The 16,010-nt window shown below is 42.6% G+C and overlaps 1 protein-coding gene across 18 annotated transcripts in view; it reads right to left on the bottom strand.

The window, feature by feature from the left end:
- PTBP3 (polypyrimidine tract binding protein 3) overlaps window positions 1-15,374 on the bottom strand; it is a 116,183-nt gene extending 100,809 nt beyond the window's left edge. For 8 of the 18 annotated variants that reach the window (XM_077968327.1, XM_077968328.1, XM_077968330.1 and 5 more), the window contains exon 1: window positions 15,225-15,374. Coding sequence is in view for 5 of the 18 variants with exons in the window: in XM_015117062.3 (XP_014972548.1) it covers window positions 12,224-12,257; window positions 15,225-15,232 (42 nt within the window). In the remaining 13 variants the exon portion in view is untranslated. Of the gene's footprint in view, window positions 1-12,223; window positions 12,258-14,522; window positions 15,161-15,224 lie in introns of those variants that run through there. The other 10 variants (XM_015117062.3, XM_077968333.1, XM_015117063.3 and 7 more) reach the window with 8 other exon arrangements.
- Between the last annotated feature and the right edge of the window lie 636 nt (window positions 15,375-16,010).

The raw sequence follows: 16,010 nt of genomic DNA, 5'->3' as shown, positions 1-16,010 counted from the left end.
ACATTGAAAATTATAAAACACTGATGACAGAAATTGAAGACACAACCAAGAACAATAGCCCACACCTGTAATCCCAGCATTCTGGGAGGCCGAGGTGGGAGGATCACTTAAGCTCAGGAGTTCGAGACCAACCTGGGCAACACAGAGAGACTGTAACTTTACAAAAATTTAAAAATAGCCAGGTGTGGTAGCATGTGCCTATAGTCCCAGGTATTCAACAGCCAACAGATACATAAAAACATGTTCAACATCACTAATCATCAAGACACTACAACTTAAAACCACAAGGAAATATCACCTCACATCTGTTAGAAGAGCTATTATCAAAAAAGGAAAAAAAGAAACCCTTGTACACAGTTGGTGGGAATGTAAATGAGTAGAGCCATTATGGAAAACAGTATGGAAGTTTCCAAAAATATTAAAAATAGAACTACCATATGATCCAGCAATCTTTCTACTGGGTATATATCCAGAGGAAACAGAGCCAGTATGTCGAAAAGACATCTGCATTCCCATGTTCATTGCAGAATTATTCACAATAGCCAAGATATGAAACCGACCGAAGTGTCCCTTAGTGGATGAATGGATAAACAAAATGTGGTATACACGTACAATGGAATACTATTCAGCCTTTAAAAAGAAGGAAATCCTGTCATGAGACAACATGGACGAACCTGGAGGACACTGCATTAAGTAAAATAAGCCAGGTGCAGAAAGTCAAATGCCACATGATCCCACTTACATGTACAATCTAAGAAAGCTGAAATCATAGAAGCTGAAAGTACAATGGTGGTTACCAGAGGTTGGGAGTGAAACTGGGGACATTTTGGTCAAAGGATACAAAATTTCAGTTAGCAGAAATAAGTTAGAGAGATCAATCGTTTAACATGGTGACTATACACTTTAGTTTTTAAAATTAGCTGGGCATGGTGGCATACACCCTATAGTCCTAGCTACTCAGGAGGCTGAGATGGGAGGATCGCTTGAGCCCAGAAGATCAAGGCTGCAGTGAGTTATGATTGCACCACTGCAATACAGCCTGGGCAAGAGGACGAGACCCTTTCTCTTTTAAAAAAAAAAAAGAAAAAAGAAAAAAATATATTTTCAGTGTTATCACCAGAAAAAATGATAAATAAGTGAGATAATGCATATGTTAATTAGCTTGACTTAGTCATTCCACAATGTATATTACAAAACATGTTGCCTATCATTAATATATACAATTTTTGTCAATTAAAACTTAAAAAAGAAAAATACATTTTAAAAACTAAAATGTCAAATGTCAAATGACCTATAGATTTTTAAGCAATGCCAGGGAAAATCACAGCTTCTTCTATAGAATATGACAAGCTGACTTTAAATTTTAAAATGAAATTCAAATGATCTAGAACAGCCAAAGCAATTTCGATAAGAACAAAACAGAAGCGCCTACTTGACTTGACTTTAAGACATACTATAACCCCCTTGTCATCAAGACAGTGTGATAATTAACGTAAGAATGGAAAACTAGATCAAGGGATAAGAACAGAGTATGCAGCAACAGACCCACTCACATATGGTAAGTTGATTTTCAAATAACAGTGTCAACACAATTCAGTCTGGAGAGGAAAATCTTTTCAACAAATGGTGCCAAACTACCTGGATTGTTTACTCACACCATACACAAAAATAAATTTGAGATTCATCTGAGACCTAAACCATAAAAGCTAAAACTACAAGGCTTCTTAAAGCAAATAAAAGAGAAAATCTTCCTTCTCATCTTTGGAATAAGCAGATTTCTTGGTTAGATGAGACATATACAAAGTTATAACCTAAAAGGAAAAGAAATTAAATGTATCAAAATTAAATTCTTCTATTTATCAAAAGACACCATTAAGAAATGAACAGACAAGCCACAGACAGGAAAATATTCACAATACATACACCTGACAAAGGACTTACATTCACAATATATGAAGAATTCTTACACTCAGTAATAGAGATATAAACCCTATTTGAAAGAATGGGCCGGGCGCAGTGGCTCAAGCCTGTAATCCCAGCACTTTGGGAGGCCGAGACGGGCGGATCAGGAGGTCAGGAGATCAAGACCATCCTGGCTAACACGGTGAAACCCCGTCTCTACTAAAAAATACAAAAATCTAGCCGGGCGAGGTGGCGGGCGCCTGTAGTCCCAGCTACTCGGGAGGCTGAGGCAGGAGAATGGCGTAAACCTGGGAGGCGGAGCTTGCAGTGAGCTGAGATCCGGCCACTGCACTCCAGCCTGGGCGACAGAGCGAAACTCTGCCTCAAAAAAAAAAAAAAAAAAAAAAAGAAAGAATGGGTAGGACTTCCTAGTCAGTTTGGAAGCTGTCACTTTTGCCTTTACAAAAAGAAAATTGGCCGGGCATGGTGGCTCACACCTGTAATCCAGTACTTTGGGAGGCCGGGGGCGGGGGAGAGGATGGGGGGCGCAGATCACAAGGTCAGGAGTTCGAGACCAGTCTGACCAACATGGCGAAACCTTGTCTCTGCTAAAAATATAAAAATTAGCTGGGCATGGTGGCACACACCTGTAATCCCAGCCACTCAGGAGGTCGCTTGAACCTGGCAGGCGGAGGCTGCAGAGAGCTGAGATCACGCCACTGCACCCCAGACTGGGCAACAGAGCGAGACTTAGTCTGGGGGGAAAAAAAAAACCGAACAAACTAAAAATCATCAGCTATTCTTGAACAGTAAGGTCATTAGGCAAATCACCACATCAAAATCTGAAGACTGCCGAATCCAGAGTCACAATCGAGGTATCCTTGTCTGCAGCAGAATCTGCTGGAACTATAAATTGACAGGACTACTTGCTGGGCACGATGGCTCATGCCTGTAATCCCAGCACCTGGGAGGCTGAGGTGGGCGGATCACGAGGTCAGGAGATCGAGACCATCCTGGCTAATACAGTGAAACCCTGTCTCTACTAAAAATACAAAAAATTAGCCGGGCATGGTGGCGGGCACCTGAGTCCCAGCTACTAGGGAGGCTGAGGCAGGAGAATGGCATGAACCCAGGAGGCAGAGCTTATAGTGAGCCAAGATCGTGCCACTGCAGTCCAGCCTGGGCGACAGAGGAATACTCCATCTCAAAAAAAAAAAAAAAAATTTTTTTGACAGGACTACTTAAATGGTAACTCTGACAAACTGCTGGAGTAAGAACTAACATACAAGTAAGAAACCCTCAGAGCCTGTATTCCTAAGGGCCCCCATACTTCCGTAGGCTTTACCAGGAATCCTACACCAAGTTCTTAAGGTGAAGGTATTAAAAGACGCCTGAAATTCCAGCACTTTAGGAGGTCAAGGCAGGCGGATCACAAGGTCAGGAAATCAATACCATCCTGGTCAATGTGGTGAAACCCTGTCTCTACTAAAAAATACAAAAATTAGTCAGGCGTGGCAGCGTGTACCTGTAGTCCCAGCTACTTGGGAGGCTGAGGCAGGAGAATTGCTTGATCCCAGGAGGTGGAGACTACAGTGAGCCGAGATCGCCCCACTGCACTCCAGCCTGGGTGACAGAGCGAGACTCCGTCCCCCAAAAAAAAAACAAAGGCCCTTTCCAGTCTCTAGCAGGAGGAGGGGGAACAGTAACCACTGTGAAAAACAACCAAGAGCAAGAGCTTCCTCCAAAATTTAGTCTTATTCTGATGTTTTCAAAAAACTTTACTTTGTCCAATCTAGGGAAAGGGTATTTCCTAAATTCCAGCCCCTTCTGGTCTACCTGGCCTACCTAAGGCGGAAAAAAACTGAAACACTAGTGAAAGTCACATATCAGAGGCACAGGCACAGGCACAGGCACAGTCCTGGGAAACGGCTGATATTAACCAAAAGGCTATAAAATGCCTCCCCACTCCCAACGCGTTACCGCCACATCTCAGGGGTCTAGTATAGCAAAGGATTATAGCTCAAAGAGCTGCAAGGCTCAGACTCTAACAGAGGGGTCAAGAACAAGGACACTAAAGAAAATCCTAGCCAGAATAACATAAAACTCACACTAAAGGCCTTTTACCTCAGTTCCTATTCTCTGATACAGCACATCTCGCTTTCGACAAAAAATTACAAGGTGTGTTTTAACCTTTTAAGGTAAGAAAAAACACAGACTAAAGAAACAAAACAAGCATCAGGACCAGATTCAAACAGGACACAGATTTTGGAATTATCAGACATGGTTTAAAATAACTATTTTAACCACAGAACCAACCCAACTTGGTCCACCTTTGTGTAATAAGATGGTGAGTTGTTTTTCAGTTGCCATGGACCCCTAGATGGAAGGTCACATAGCCTGGACATGTCCAGGTGAACCAAGCTGGCAACCATGGGTGGAACCCAAGAGTTGGGAACAAGGAATGGAGACTGAATTAAGAAGCAAACACCTGAACAGGTGCAGGGGCTCACGCCTGTAATCCCAAGACTTGGGGAGGTTGAGGCAGGAAGACCATTTGAGGCCAGGCGTTCAAGACCAGCCTCAGCAACATAGAGAAACCCAGTCTCTACAAAAAAAATCGTTTAAAATTAGCCAGGCATGGTGGCATGTCCGTGTATTCCTAGCTACTGAGGAGGCTGAGGCAGAAGGATCACTTGGACCCACACGTTCAAGGTTGCAGTGAGCTATGATTCATGCCACTGCACTCCAGCCTGGGCAACAGAGCAAGATCCTGTCTCAAAAAAAAAAAAAAAAAAAAGACACCACATGGGAGGATCCAGTTAAATCACGCCTCCCGGAATCACCTCGGATCATGCCTCATTACTCAACAACTGTAAAACCAATGCCATCCCCCAGCTAGAGGAGACAGGTTTAAGCATTTCCTTCTGTTTATTTGCCATTCAACAACAATAAAGCTCTTCTTTTCTCAGAAAAGTGCCATGGTATTGGCCTCTATGCACATAAGACAGCAAGCCCACTGATTGCTTAGCAACATGATGTCACTGGCTGTAATGGAAACAGTAGATAACATGCAATCAAGACGGATAATATACCAGAGACGTGAACACTCTATAAAAGAACCAAAAGGAAATTTTCGCTAGAAATAAAAAACACTATAACAGAAATGAAGAATACTTCTGATGGGTTCATCATCAGTAGGCTGGACACAGCTGAGGAAAGAATCAATGAGCTTGAAGATATTTCAACAGAAAGTTTCCAAACTGATATGCAAAGGAAAATAATTAGAGAATGTCCAAGAAATGTGAGACAATTTCAAATGGGTAACACAGAAGGAAATGAAATATTTTCTGATAAGTTCTAGAAAAAAACAGAGAGAGTACAGGGCAGACGAAACATGTAAAAGTAGTAACAGCCAAGAATTTTCCATAATTAATGATAGCCAAACCACAGATTCAGGAAGCTCTGAGAAAACCAACCAGGATAAACACTAAAAAATTCACACCATGGCATATTATTCAAACTGAAGAAAACAAAAGAGAAAAATCAAAAAGAAACCAGAAGAAAAAAATACCATACTTATGGAGGCACAGGGACAAGAATTACAGAGGTTTCTTTCCCATCAGAAACCATGCAAGCAAAAAGAAAGTGAAGTATTTAAAGAGTTTTTTAAAAAAAGAAAAAGAAAAAAAAAAAAGACAACCTAGAATTCTGTATGCAGAGAAAAAGCATCCTTGGAGTAAAGGAGAAGCACAAAACCAAGAGAATTCCTATCAGTGGACATGCCCCACAAGAAAAGTTTTTTAAAAGTTATTTAGGGAGAAGGAAAACATTATAAATCAGAAACTTAGTAAATGTATATGCTACAATGTACAGGGCAACCACTAAACAAATGTTAAAGGAAGTATAATTAATATGTTGAGGGCCTGGTACAGTCGTTCACATCTGAAATCCCAGCACTTTGAGAGCCCAAGGCCGGTGGATCACTTGAGGTCAGAAGTTCAAGACCAGCCTGGCTAACATGGTGAAACTCTGTCTCTACTAAATACAAAATTAGCCAGGTATGGTGCTGCACACCTGTAGTCCCAGATAGTCGGGTACCTGAGGCAGGAGAATAGTTGAACCTGGGAGACAGAAGTTGCAGTGAGCCAAGATCACACCACTGCACTTCAGCCTGGGTAACAGAGTGAGACTCCCTCATAAAAAAAAAAAACACTTAAAAGAATAGACAAAAGACTTAACAGACATTCACAAAAGAAGATAAGTGAAAGCCTACTAAGCACATGAAAAACTCACCACCACTAATCACTGGATCAACAATTTCATGCAAATTAAAACTAAAAATGAGGTAATACTAGTCCACAAGAATACCTAAAATTTAAAACTGACAACACCCAGCGTGTTGTCAGTTTGGCTGACACATGAGGCAACTGAACTCTAATACAAAACTGATCAGAGTGTAAGGTGGTACAGCACTTTGGAAAACAGTTGAACAATTTCTTATGAACTTAAACATATACATATCCTATCACCCAGCAATTCTACTCCTAGTCATGGATTGAATGAAAAATACATATACCCAAAGACTTACACATAAATGTTCGCGGTAGCTTTATTCGTAATAGCCCCAAACTGAAAAGTGCCCAAATGTCCATCAACATGAGAATGAATTTTTAAATATCGTTATGTATTTGATAGAGTCAGGAGATAGTAAAATGGCTAGGTAAAGAGGGAAGGGTCCCTGGAAAACCTTCAACCTGCCCAGGTCATTATGCACAAGGGGCTTGCCTAAACATGCCCACAGTGAAAAATTCCATCACTTAACACGTGCAGTAAGCGAAATAAATCAATGTGGAGTGGCTCAGACTAAGGGCCCACATGCACACTAGAGGAAGGGGGTGGAGCCACCAGGAATTTGCACCTCAGGCTGGGGAGGAGCCTGGCCTCTTCAACTCCAGTGTAGTGGCCTGGTATTCAATCTGAGGTGGGAGCCGGCTGGCGGGACCCCTTTAATAAATTCCACTCTCGTCACCCTTCAATGTGTCCACATGCCTAATTTTTCCTGTTTGTGACACAAGAACCTGGATTTAGCTGAACTAAGAAGCAAAAACCCCTGCATTATATTCACACAGTGGAATACTCACAGAAATAAAAAAAAAAAAAAAGAACTACTGATATATGCAAGTACAAGGATGACTCTCAAAACCATTTTGCTGAGTAAAAGAAGTCAGACATCAAAGAGCTTTTATGCTCTATGACTCCATTTATATGAAGTTCAAAAACAGGTAAAACTGGCCAAGCACGGTGGCTCATGCCTATAATCCCAGCACTTTGGGTGGCCAAGGCAAGCAGATGGCTTGAGCCCAGGACACCAGCCTGGGCAACATGGTGAAACCCTGTCTCTACAAAAAACACAAAAATTAGCCCGGAGTGGCGGAGTGCACCTGTAGTCCCAGCTACTCAGGAGGCTAAGGCAGGAGGATCGTCTGAGCCCAGGAAGTTGAGACTGCAGTAAGCCTTGATCACACCACTGCACTCCAACCTGAGCTACACAGTGAGACCCTGTCTCAAACAAACGAAACAGGTAAAACTAATCTCTGGTGATAAAAATCAGAACAGCTGCCTTAACTGGGTCTGGAAAGTGGCAACAGGGAACTTTCTAGAGTGGGTGTTCTATTATCTTGAATGAGGTATACAGGAAACAGTAGTGGATACAAGTGTCAAATTTTACTGAATTGTACCCTTAAGACATGTGCATTTCATTCTATGTAAATTACAGCTCAGTTTAAAAGGAAAAAGATTGCAGCAAATGCCTTCTACATTTCCTATAGCTCAAGTACAGCAGCAGGCAAACGTTTTCTGTAAAGGGCCAGAGAGTAAGTATTTTAGGCTTTGCAGTCTCCACTACAACTACGACTGCCTTTGTAGTGTGAAAAGTAGCCAGACAATATGAATGAGCACAGCTGTGTTTGAATAAAACTACAAAAACAGGTGGCAAGCTGAATGTGGCCCATAGCCGTAGTTTGCCAACCCCTGGTCAAGCAAACAGAAAACTAATCCTCAAAAATTAATTTAAATATGCTATATTGTTCTCTTCTATATAGTGACAGAGATGATAATCACTAGAAGCCAATTATGGTCCTTCCCATATATGTGAGTTTTTCATACTCATCTACTCACTTAAAATAGGAAAACCCAGAAAAAGTCTAAAACATATTTGGTATGTAAGACCATCATTTTCTTAAAATCATACTCTAATAGCTATGACAGTATTTCGAAAAAATAACCAGGATTATGAGGAATATTTGAGTTTAAAATAAGCCAGCTAGTTAATAATAAAAGTATAAGCTAGACACACAAAATGTCATGTTATCCACAGGCTGACACTTTGATTTATATGGTATAATAAAGTTCTTAAAACATGTACAGTTATCACTCATTATCATCTAGTTGGTTCTTCATTTAAAAGAATTCAGGCTGGGCACAGTGGCTCACGCCTGTAATCACAGAACTTTGGAAGGCCGAGGCAGGTGGATCACGAGGTCAGGAGATAGAGACCATCCTGGCTAACACTCTCTACTAAAAAATACAAAAAATTAGCTGGGCGTGGTGGCGGGCACCTGTAGTCTCACCCTACTCGGGAGGCTGAGGCGGGAGAATGGTGTAAACCCGGGAGGTAGAGCTTGCAGTGGGCTGAGATCGCGCCACTGCACTCCAGCCTGGGCAACAGAGCGAGACTCCGTCTCAAAAAAAAAAAAAAAAAATAGGAATTCAAAATTAAAGACAGCAATTATGCTTGGGTGTGGTGGCTCACACCTGTAACCCCAGCACTTTAGGAGGCTGAGGGAGGAGAATCACTGGAGGCCAGGAATTCAAGGCCAGCCTGGACAACATAGTGAGGCCTTTGTCTCTACAAAAAAATTTCAAAATTAACAGGGTGTGGTGGCACATGCCTGTGGTCCTAGCTATTCAGGAGGCTGAGGTAGGAGGATCATTTGAGCCTTGGAGGTGGAGAATGCAGTGAGCCATGATTGTGCCACTGTACTCCAGTCTGGGCAACGACAGAGGTAGAGCCTGTCTTCAAAGAAAGAAAAAAATATAGCAAATACATCTCAGTTTCCCAATAAGCATTTCAAAATACAAAAATTACATGAAGAAGGCCGGGCACAGTAAGTAGCTCACGCCTGTAATCCCAGCACTTTGGGAGGCCAAGGTGAGCAGATCACAAGGTCAGGAGTTTGATCAGCCTGGCCAATATGGTGAAACCCTGTCTCTACTAAAAATACAAAAAAAAATAGCCAAGCATGGTGGCATGCACCTGTAGTCCCTGCTACTCAGGACGCTAAGGCAGGAAAATCGCTTGAACCCAGGAGGTGGAGGTTGCAGTGAGCCAAGACTGCGCCACTGCACTCCAGCCTGGGCACCAGAGGGAGACACCTCCATCTCAAAAACAAAAAACAAACAAACAAAAAAATTACATGAAGAAATAAAACAAATTTTTCATGAAAGTAGTATCAGAAACCAATTTTCTTAATTTTGGCAAGGCTCAAAAAATTGTAACACCACAAAGAATATCCAAGGTATACACCTAGGTATAACATAAGACAGTCCTAAGCTGCCTGAAAAATGTTATCCGTCTTCAAGAAAATTCCAATTTAAAAAATGAAATGATTTCTTTCTCACCACAGTATATGACTAATAGAGGGGGAAAAAAAAAAAAAAAACACTAGCAAAATGAGAAAGCTTGAGTTCCTGTATAAGTATGCTACCTAACTAGCCATGTGACAATTTGGCATTCATTCACTCATCAAATATTTCTGAGAGCTTATTATGTGACAGACACTGGAAACACAGTAGTGAAGAAAATAGCAAAAATCCCTGCCCTCTTAACATATTCTGGTGAATCACTTAATCTCTAAAAACAACTCAGTTTTCTTTCTCTAAAACAATGGATTTTATGTTATACTACAGAGCATTTTCAATTCTTTTTTTAAAAGTTCATATTACTCTTCTGAATCCAGGAAAGCAACTTACGGAAGATAACCTGAAATCCACTCTTGCCACTGGCTGAAACCATTTGTTGTGTCATCATATTCAGATGGCATACAAGGGAAATTAAGTAACTGCTAGATTATCTTTCACACAATCTAGATGAATTATGAGCCTTATTGGCCTCTTAGTATTTACTTGGTAATTAAGCTTCCTTGGATGGAATCCAAAAAGAACAATCTTAGAGAAATTTCTCCAGATAATGCATAATTTTACATTCCCAGTATCTAAGTCTATAAAAATAAAGATTGCTACTGAATCAACTAGTAAGCTTATCTTCTCTTCAGAGTAGGATCTGATCTTTGTTTCCCAAGTGCTTGCTAAAAGCAGGTAGTCAGAAAGCCAAATCTTGTATTCAAATATGGTTCCTGCATCTAACATTTAAATTTTCTTTAACTTATCAAGACATATTTTTAGGGCAGGCGCGGTGGCTCATGCCTGCAATCCCAGCACTCTGAGAGACCAAGAGTTTGAGACCAGTCTGGGCAACATAGCAAAATCCCAGCTGGGCATGGTGGTGCACACTTGTAGATTTACTACTACTTTGGAGGCTGAGGCAAGAGGATGGCTTGAGTTCAGGAGTTCGAGGCTGCAATGAACTATGATCATGCCACCACTGCACTCCAGCCTAGGTGACAGAGTTAAAAACAAACAACAAAAATCCATGAATGAACACCACTGTCAGATCCTACAAATGCAAATAAAGCAGGAGCCTGAAATTTGCTAGCAAGAAGAGATGATGAACACAGATGGACCCAAAGTGGTGGAACAAATTTACATAAGTTAATCTATAATGTGTAAGATACATAAAAACAAAGATGAATTATTTCTTTCTACAATAATCTGAACTGTAAGTGGCTTCTAGAACTAGATTCTCAACTCAGCTATATCAAATATTAAAATACTAAGGGAACGTTTAGAACACCCAGATATTTTAAGTCTTATACAGATGGGCACTGTTTACTTAATTTATATTTAAAAATCCAATAAGTGGGCCGGGTGCAGTGGCTCATGCCTGTAATCCTAGCACTTTGAGAGGCCAAGGAGGGCAGATCACCTGAGGTCAGGAGTTGGAGACCAGCCTGGGCAACGTGTCGAAACCCCATTTCTACTAAAAATACAAAAAATTAGCCAGGCATGGTGGCGTGTGCCTGTAATCCCAGCTACTCAGGAGGCTAAAGCAAAAGAATCACTTGAACCCCTTCAAAGGTGGAGGCTGCAGTGAGCAGAGATTGGACCACTGCACCCCAGCCTGGGCAACAGTGACACTCCGCCTCAAAACAAACAAACAAACAAACAAACAAACAAAACCCAATAAATGAAAAGACTTCGGTAAAACTGAAATGATTTAAAACCTAGAAGAATCATTATTATAAAACACTAATTATCCAGCTCTCTGGATGTTTGCCTTTTAGACACAACTCTCATTGCTGAAAGCTGGTATAATGAAAAAAAAGTCAGGCTTTGGTACCTGGAAGACAAGAGTTTGAATACTAGTGTACCACATCTTGGACACGAACTTTTTAAAGCTATTTTTTCACCTCTAAAATGGGAATACTGATTACTCACCTTGAAGGATTGCTATGATTAGTAAAAATACATGTAAAACACCTGACACATAGTAGGCACTAAAGAAAGACGTGTCACCTGCTTAGATTATTCTCATTGATACATCCATGAAAGAGGATATAAGAAAGGACATGGTAAAAAGATAAATCAGAGTCTAGGCTACACTTTTTCTTTTTTTTTTTTTTTTTCTTTTTTTTTTTTGAGACAGGGTCTCACTCCCATTGCCCAGGCTGGAGTCCAGTGACACAATCATACTCACTGCAGCCTTGACTTCCCGGGCTCAGGTGATTCTCCCAGCTCAGCCTCCCAAGTAGCTGGGACTACAGGCACGCACTACCATGACCAGCTAATTTTTTTATTTTTTATTTTTTTAATAGAGATAGGGTTTCACGGTGTTGCCCAGGCTGGTCTCAAACTCCTGGGCTCAAGCAATCCGCCCACCTCAGCCTCCCAAACTGATGGGATTACGGGTGTGAGCCACTGCACCCAGCCTAAGCCTAGGCTACATTTAACTGCTATACATAATACTATAGTTCCTCCTTATAAATACGTAAAATCCAAAATTACCTCAGGTCTACTTATTTTGAAGCTAAGTAAAAATGAAAGACTATTACACAATAAAGCAGATAATTTTATGAACAGGTGAGATTGAAAATATGCCAAAAGATATAAAAATGCGTATGAAAGGATAGTAAAAGATTCCTACCTTTAAACCGACTGTTATAAGATCTGTAACAACACTGTATGGAAAAAGTAAAAAGAGAAAATGGAAAACAAAGTTAGAGAACAAGTTTTTAAAAGACAGAGATAGTAAGAATAAGGGGGAAAAAGCATTATAATAATAAATAATAAAAATAAGAATGGGATGAGTTGTGAAATATTAACACAAAGAAAAATGATGAGACAGTCTAGCAACAGCAGAGTGTAAAAGCAAATCCTTACTACCAATGCAAGAAACAAATCCTAAGTTATCTTTTAGTATTTAGGAAAGTATAGTCGTACTTCAATAAAAATGAGTGTTTATCCATTTACCCTCATTTAACGAAGCCAAACCAAAACTTAAAATCACCGGAGTTTGTTCTTTTAAGTCACTGGCATGAATAATCGTGTCTGAGGTTTTAAATGAAACAAAACCAGTGCTTGGATTTTACAGAAATAGAAGGCATCTTGCAAATCTGCATTTACCACCCAAAATTGCTCACCAAAATATAGTTAAGACAGTCTCTCAGAACTAAAATAAATACAAACATCACATTTCAGACATCAAAATTTTCAAAGATTTGCTTTTTAAAAATATTCTATCACGTCAAAACTATGTTTAAGTATAAATTATCTCTCAGGAGGAAATGAACACATACACACACACAAGAGACAGTTGGGATTTGAGGAGGAACTAGAAAGATATGTTGACTGGTGGCTTGTGGTTTGTTTTTTAACTATCCAAAAAAGGAAGAAGGATCTTTTTCAGGCTGTTGGAAAATGTAGAAATTTAATTAGTCTCCTGAAGGCAAAAATGCACTGTATTCTTAAACCACATCCCTTAAGACCAGGGTGTGAAAATCCCCTTTAAAGTCCTGCCATACAAAAACTCTTCTTTTCTAAGCCCCAAGAAACTGTCTTCGATTGATGTTTCTTTCTTATCTCCTAGAAGAAAGCTACAAATACATTCTACATATTGTTAATAACCTATGTCATCATTACCTCATAAAAGTTAACAAATGACTCTAGATGATGTAAAAAGTGTTTTAAAAATACCACGTGGATTTTTTATTTTTCCTTGTAACTTCTGAAACTTGAAATTCATTTGTCTAAAATTTAAATGTGAAAAGTAACTGGACCCTTGCTGCATAAAAAATAAGATTGTTTAACACTACGATTATTGGTTCTGATGCAAAGGGCAACTTATGCTCCGACCTGAACTTCCAAATGAACTTACCTTCCAGTCAGTATCTGTATAACTGCCTTGCATATTGAAACCAATAAACCCAATACTACCTCTAAAACCACAAATAGGGTGAAGGGAGAGTTAACTTCTTAAACACTATCAAAAAGTAAGTTTGCACTTCACAGTTATCTTAGAGTTTAACAGCAAAGACGCAAAATTCAAGAGTCCTCTTTATTAAAACTATAAATTTTATGACACAAAAGAATAGCCTGCATCCATATTTAAGTCAAACCCTCCAGACAATTAACTACACATAATGAAATGCTAATTTCACAGCCTGCCTGAACCAAAATATTAGTACGACACAAATCTTTACGACCACAAAATGTTTCAACATATAAAATCTAACTGAATAAGGCAATGTGAAATAAGTTTTCAACAATATTCTCGAAGAAACTTCAAACAATAAAAACAGCTTCAATTCCCCCCAAAATATACACACCTACTGTGGACCCAAAAGTTATAATTTTAAGAAAATTTTTAAAGCTTCAATTAAATAAAAATAAAGAACATCCCAATCATGAATAAAATCTAAAATTCCACTTCGATATCTGGAGCAGTGTGCAATCTGTATTCAAATGAATCAATCCGAAATGTCATATACACTTAATATTGTGAAAGTAAAATAAATGAAATCTAATGAGGTCAAAACCTGTTGGAAGATTTCATCTTCTTCAAATAGCATAACAATTATCAACTATATGGCAACATGTGAACGACTTTTACTGTTCTAGCAAGTTGCATATATTCCACAACCTTACAGAAATCTTGTCATCGAAAGTAGGTAACAAGCCAAACAAAACCTCAAATACATAAAGGGAATAAACCGAGTTGGAGATTTTTTTTTTAATCTGTAGGTACAGACACTACAACCTTCAATTAATTCACCAAGATCCTAACATAGTTGTTACTTTAATTACCAAAATATGTCAAGTCCCACCCCATATCCCTGAGTCCCCAGAGCACCGTTCATATACATAGACTCTAAATCTTTTTATTTTGGTCACGGACCCCCATTAAATTTTTGAGCATTTGAAAGGCCCCCGAAAATCGCTCGTACATCATATTTTACATACGCGGGCAGAGAATTCATTAAGTTTCTTGGGGAGAGAGAATGGTGAGGGGGAAGCGTCCACGGTCACTAAGTCCAGATCCCTGATGTCGAGAAAACGTTAACGTATCTCACAGCACAAGTCGGGAGACCTCGGCCAAGTCCCGCGGCGGCCCGGGGACCCCGCGTGGGACCGCGGCTTGAGACCAGGTCGCCGCCCAGACGGGTACCGACGCCTGCACCCGCCGTCGGCCGCTCGCCCCACCTCGCCGGTAAACAGCAACTCCCCCGGCAGGAGGACGCCCGCCCCGCGCGCCGCCTCCGCCTCCCCCAGCGCCGCGCACCATTTTCTGAGAGGAAGTGTCGGGAGGCCGAGCTGGGCTCCCCGGACTCGGGGCGCGGAAGGCGGACCTCGGCACCGCGGCCGGACCGGGCTTTCTTCCGCTCCCGGGTGTGTCGAGTAAGGCTGGGAAGGAGCGGACGTGTCCCGGGCACCGCGTGGGGAAAAGAGAGGCTGCGGCGGACCGCGCCTCGGCGATTCCGGGATCCCCACAGAGACGCCCGGAAGCCCCACCGTCGGGCTTGGCCGGGGCCGCTCCTCCGGCCGCCGGCGCCGCGCACGGCTTCCCAGCCCTTGCGCGTCCCGCCGAGAGCCGGGTGGAAGCGGCGCCAGAGCAACCCGGTGCGGCCGCCACGCCGCCTAGCACTTACCCATCCATGGCCCAGACGGAGGCGCGCACAGAGCAGGGACTGACGGGCTAACCGCAAGCGGAGGAAGCAGGCGGCGGCAGCAGGGCGGTTCCGGGGACAAGCGAGCGTCGCCTCTGCGGAGCCCCGGCCGGTCCGAGGTGGAAGGAGAGTGGGAAACAGGGGCGGGGACCGGGCACGCTCCCGCCACCGCCGCGCCCCCGCCTTCCCCACCCCGCGAGCGCGTCCCCGTCTGGCCCGCCCCCGCCCCCTCAGCGTCCCCGCCCTCCCTCGGGGCCCGCCCCTGCGCTCGCGCCCACCCTCGCCCGGCTCGCAGCCGGCCTCCGGCTCGGCTCTGGGGCGCCCTCTTCCAGCGGTCGCTGTAAGACCCCGCCTCTCGGCCCCTCATCCCGGCGCGCGCGCGCGCCCCCAGCCTCCCTCCTGCGTTCGCGGGAGCGCGCGCCTTGTGCTTCCCGCTCCGCCGCGCGCCCCACCCGCCCTCTCGCGGCCCCGCGGGCCTTCCGGCTTCGCAGACCCGGGCTGCCGGGTTTGAATGCCTCCCTCTGCCGGCGGGAAAAGCCTTGGGGACCCGACTCCCAAGAGTAGGCAGGAATGTCCCGCGAGGACCCCAGAAACGAGGTAGAATTGCCCCGCGTGCGCAAGGCTGTAGATGGCACGTCCAGGGGCCAGCCTCTGGCCGCTTCGCGCTGGAGTCGACCGCTGGTACCGGCAGCAGCCCCATAGGTGTGGCTGGGGCGATGAATGAGGTGAAAGAGGCCGCCCGGACTGGAATTTGTATACACTCTAAGT

Source organism: Macaca mulatta, chromosome 15 (genome assembly GCF_049350105.2).
Source record: "Macaca mulatta isolate MMU2019108-1 chromosome 15, T2T-MMU8v2.0, whole genome shotgun sequence".
In the NCBI taxonomy this organism is placed as follows: Eukaryota; Metazoa; Chordata; class Mammalia; order Primates; family Cercopithecidae; genus Macaca; species Macaca mulatta.
This window is presented reverse-complemented; position numbering and strand designations above follow the sequence as displayed.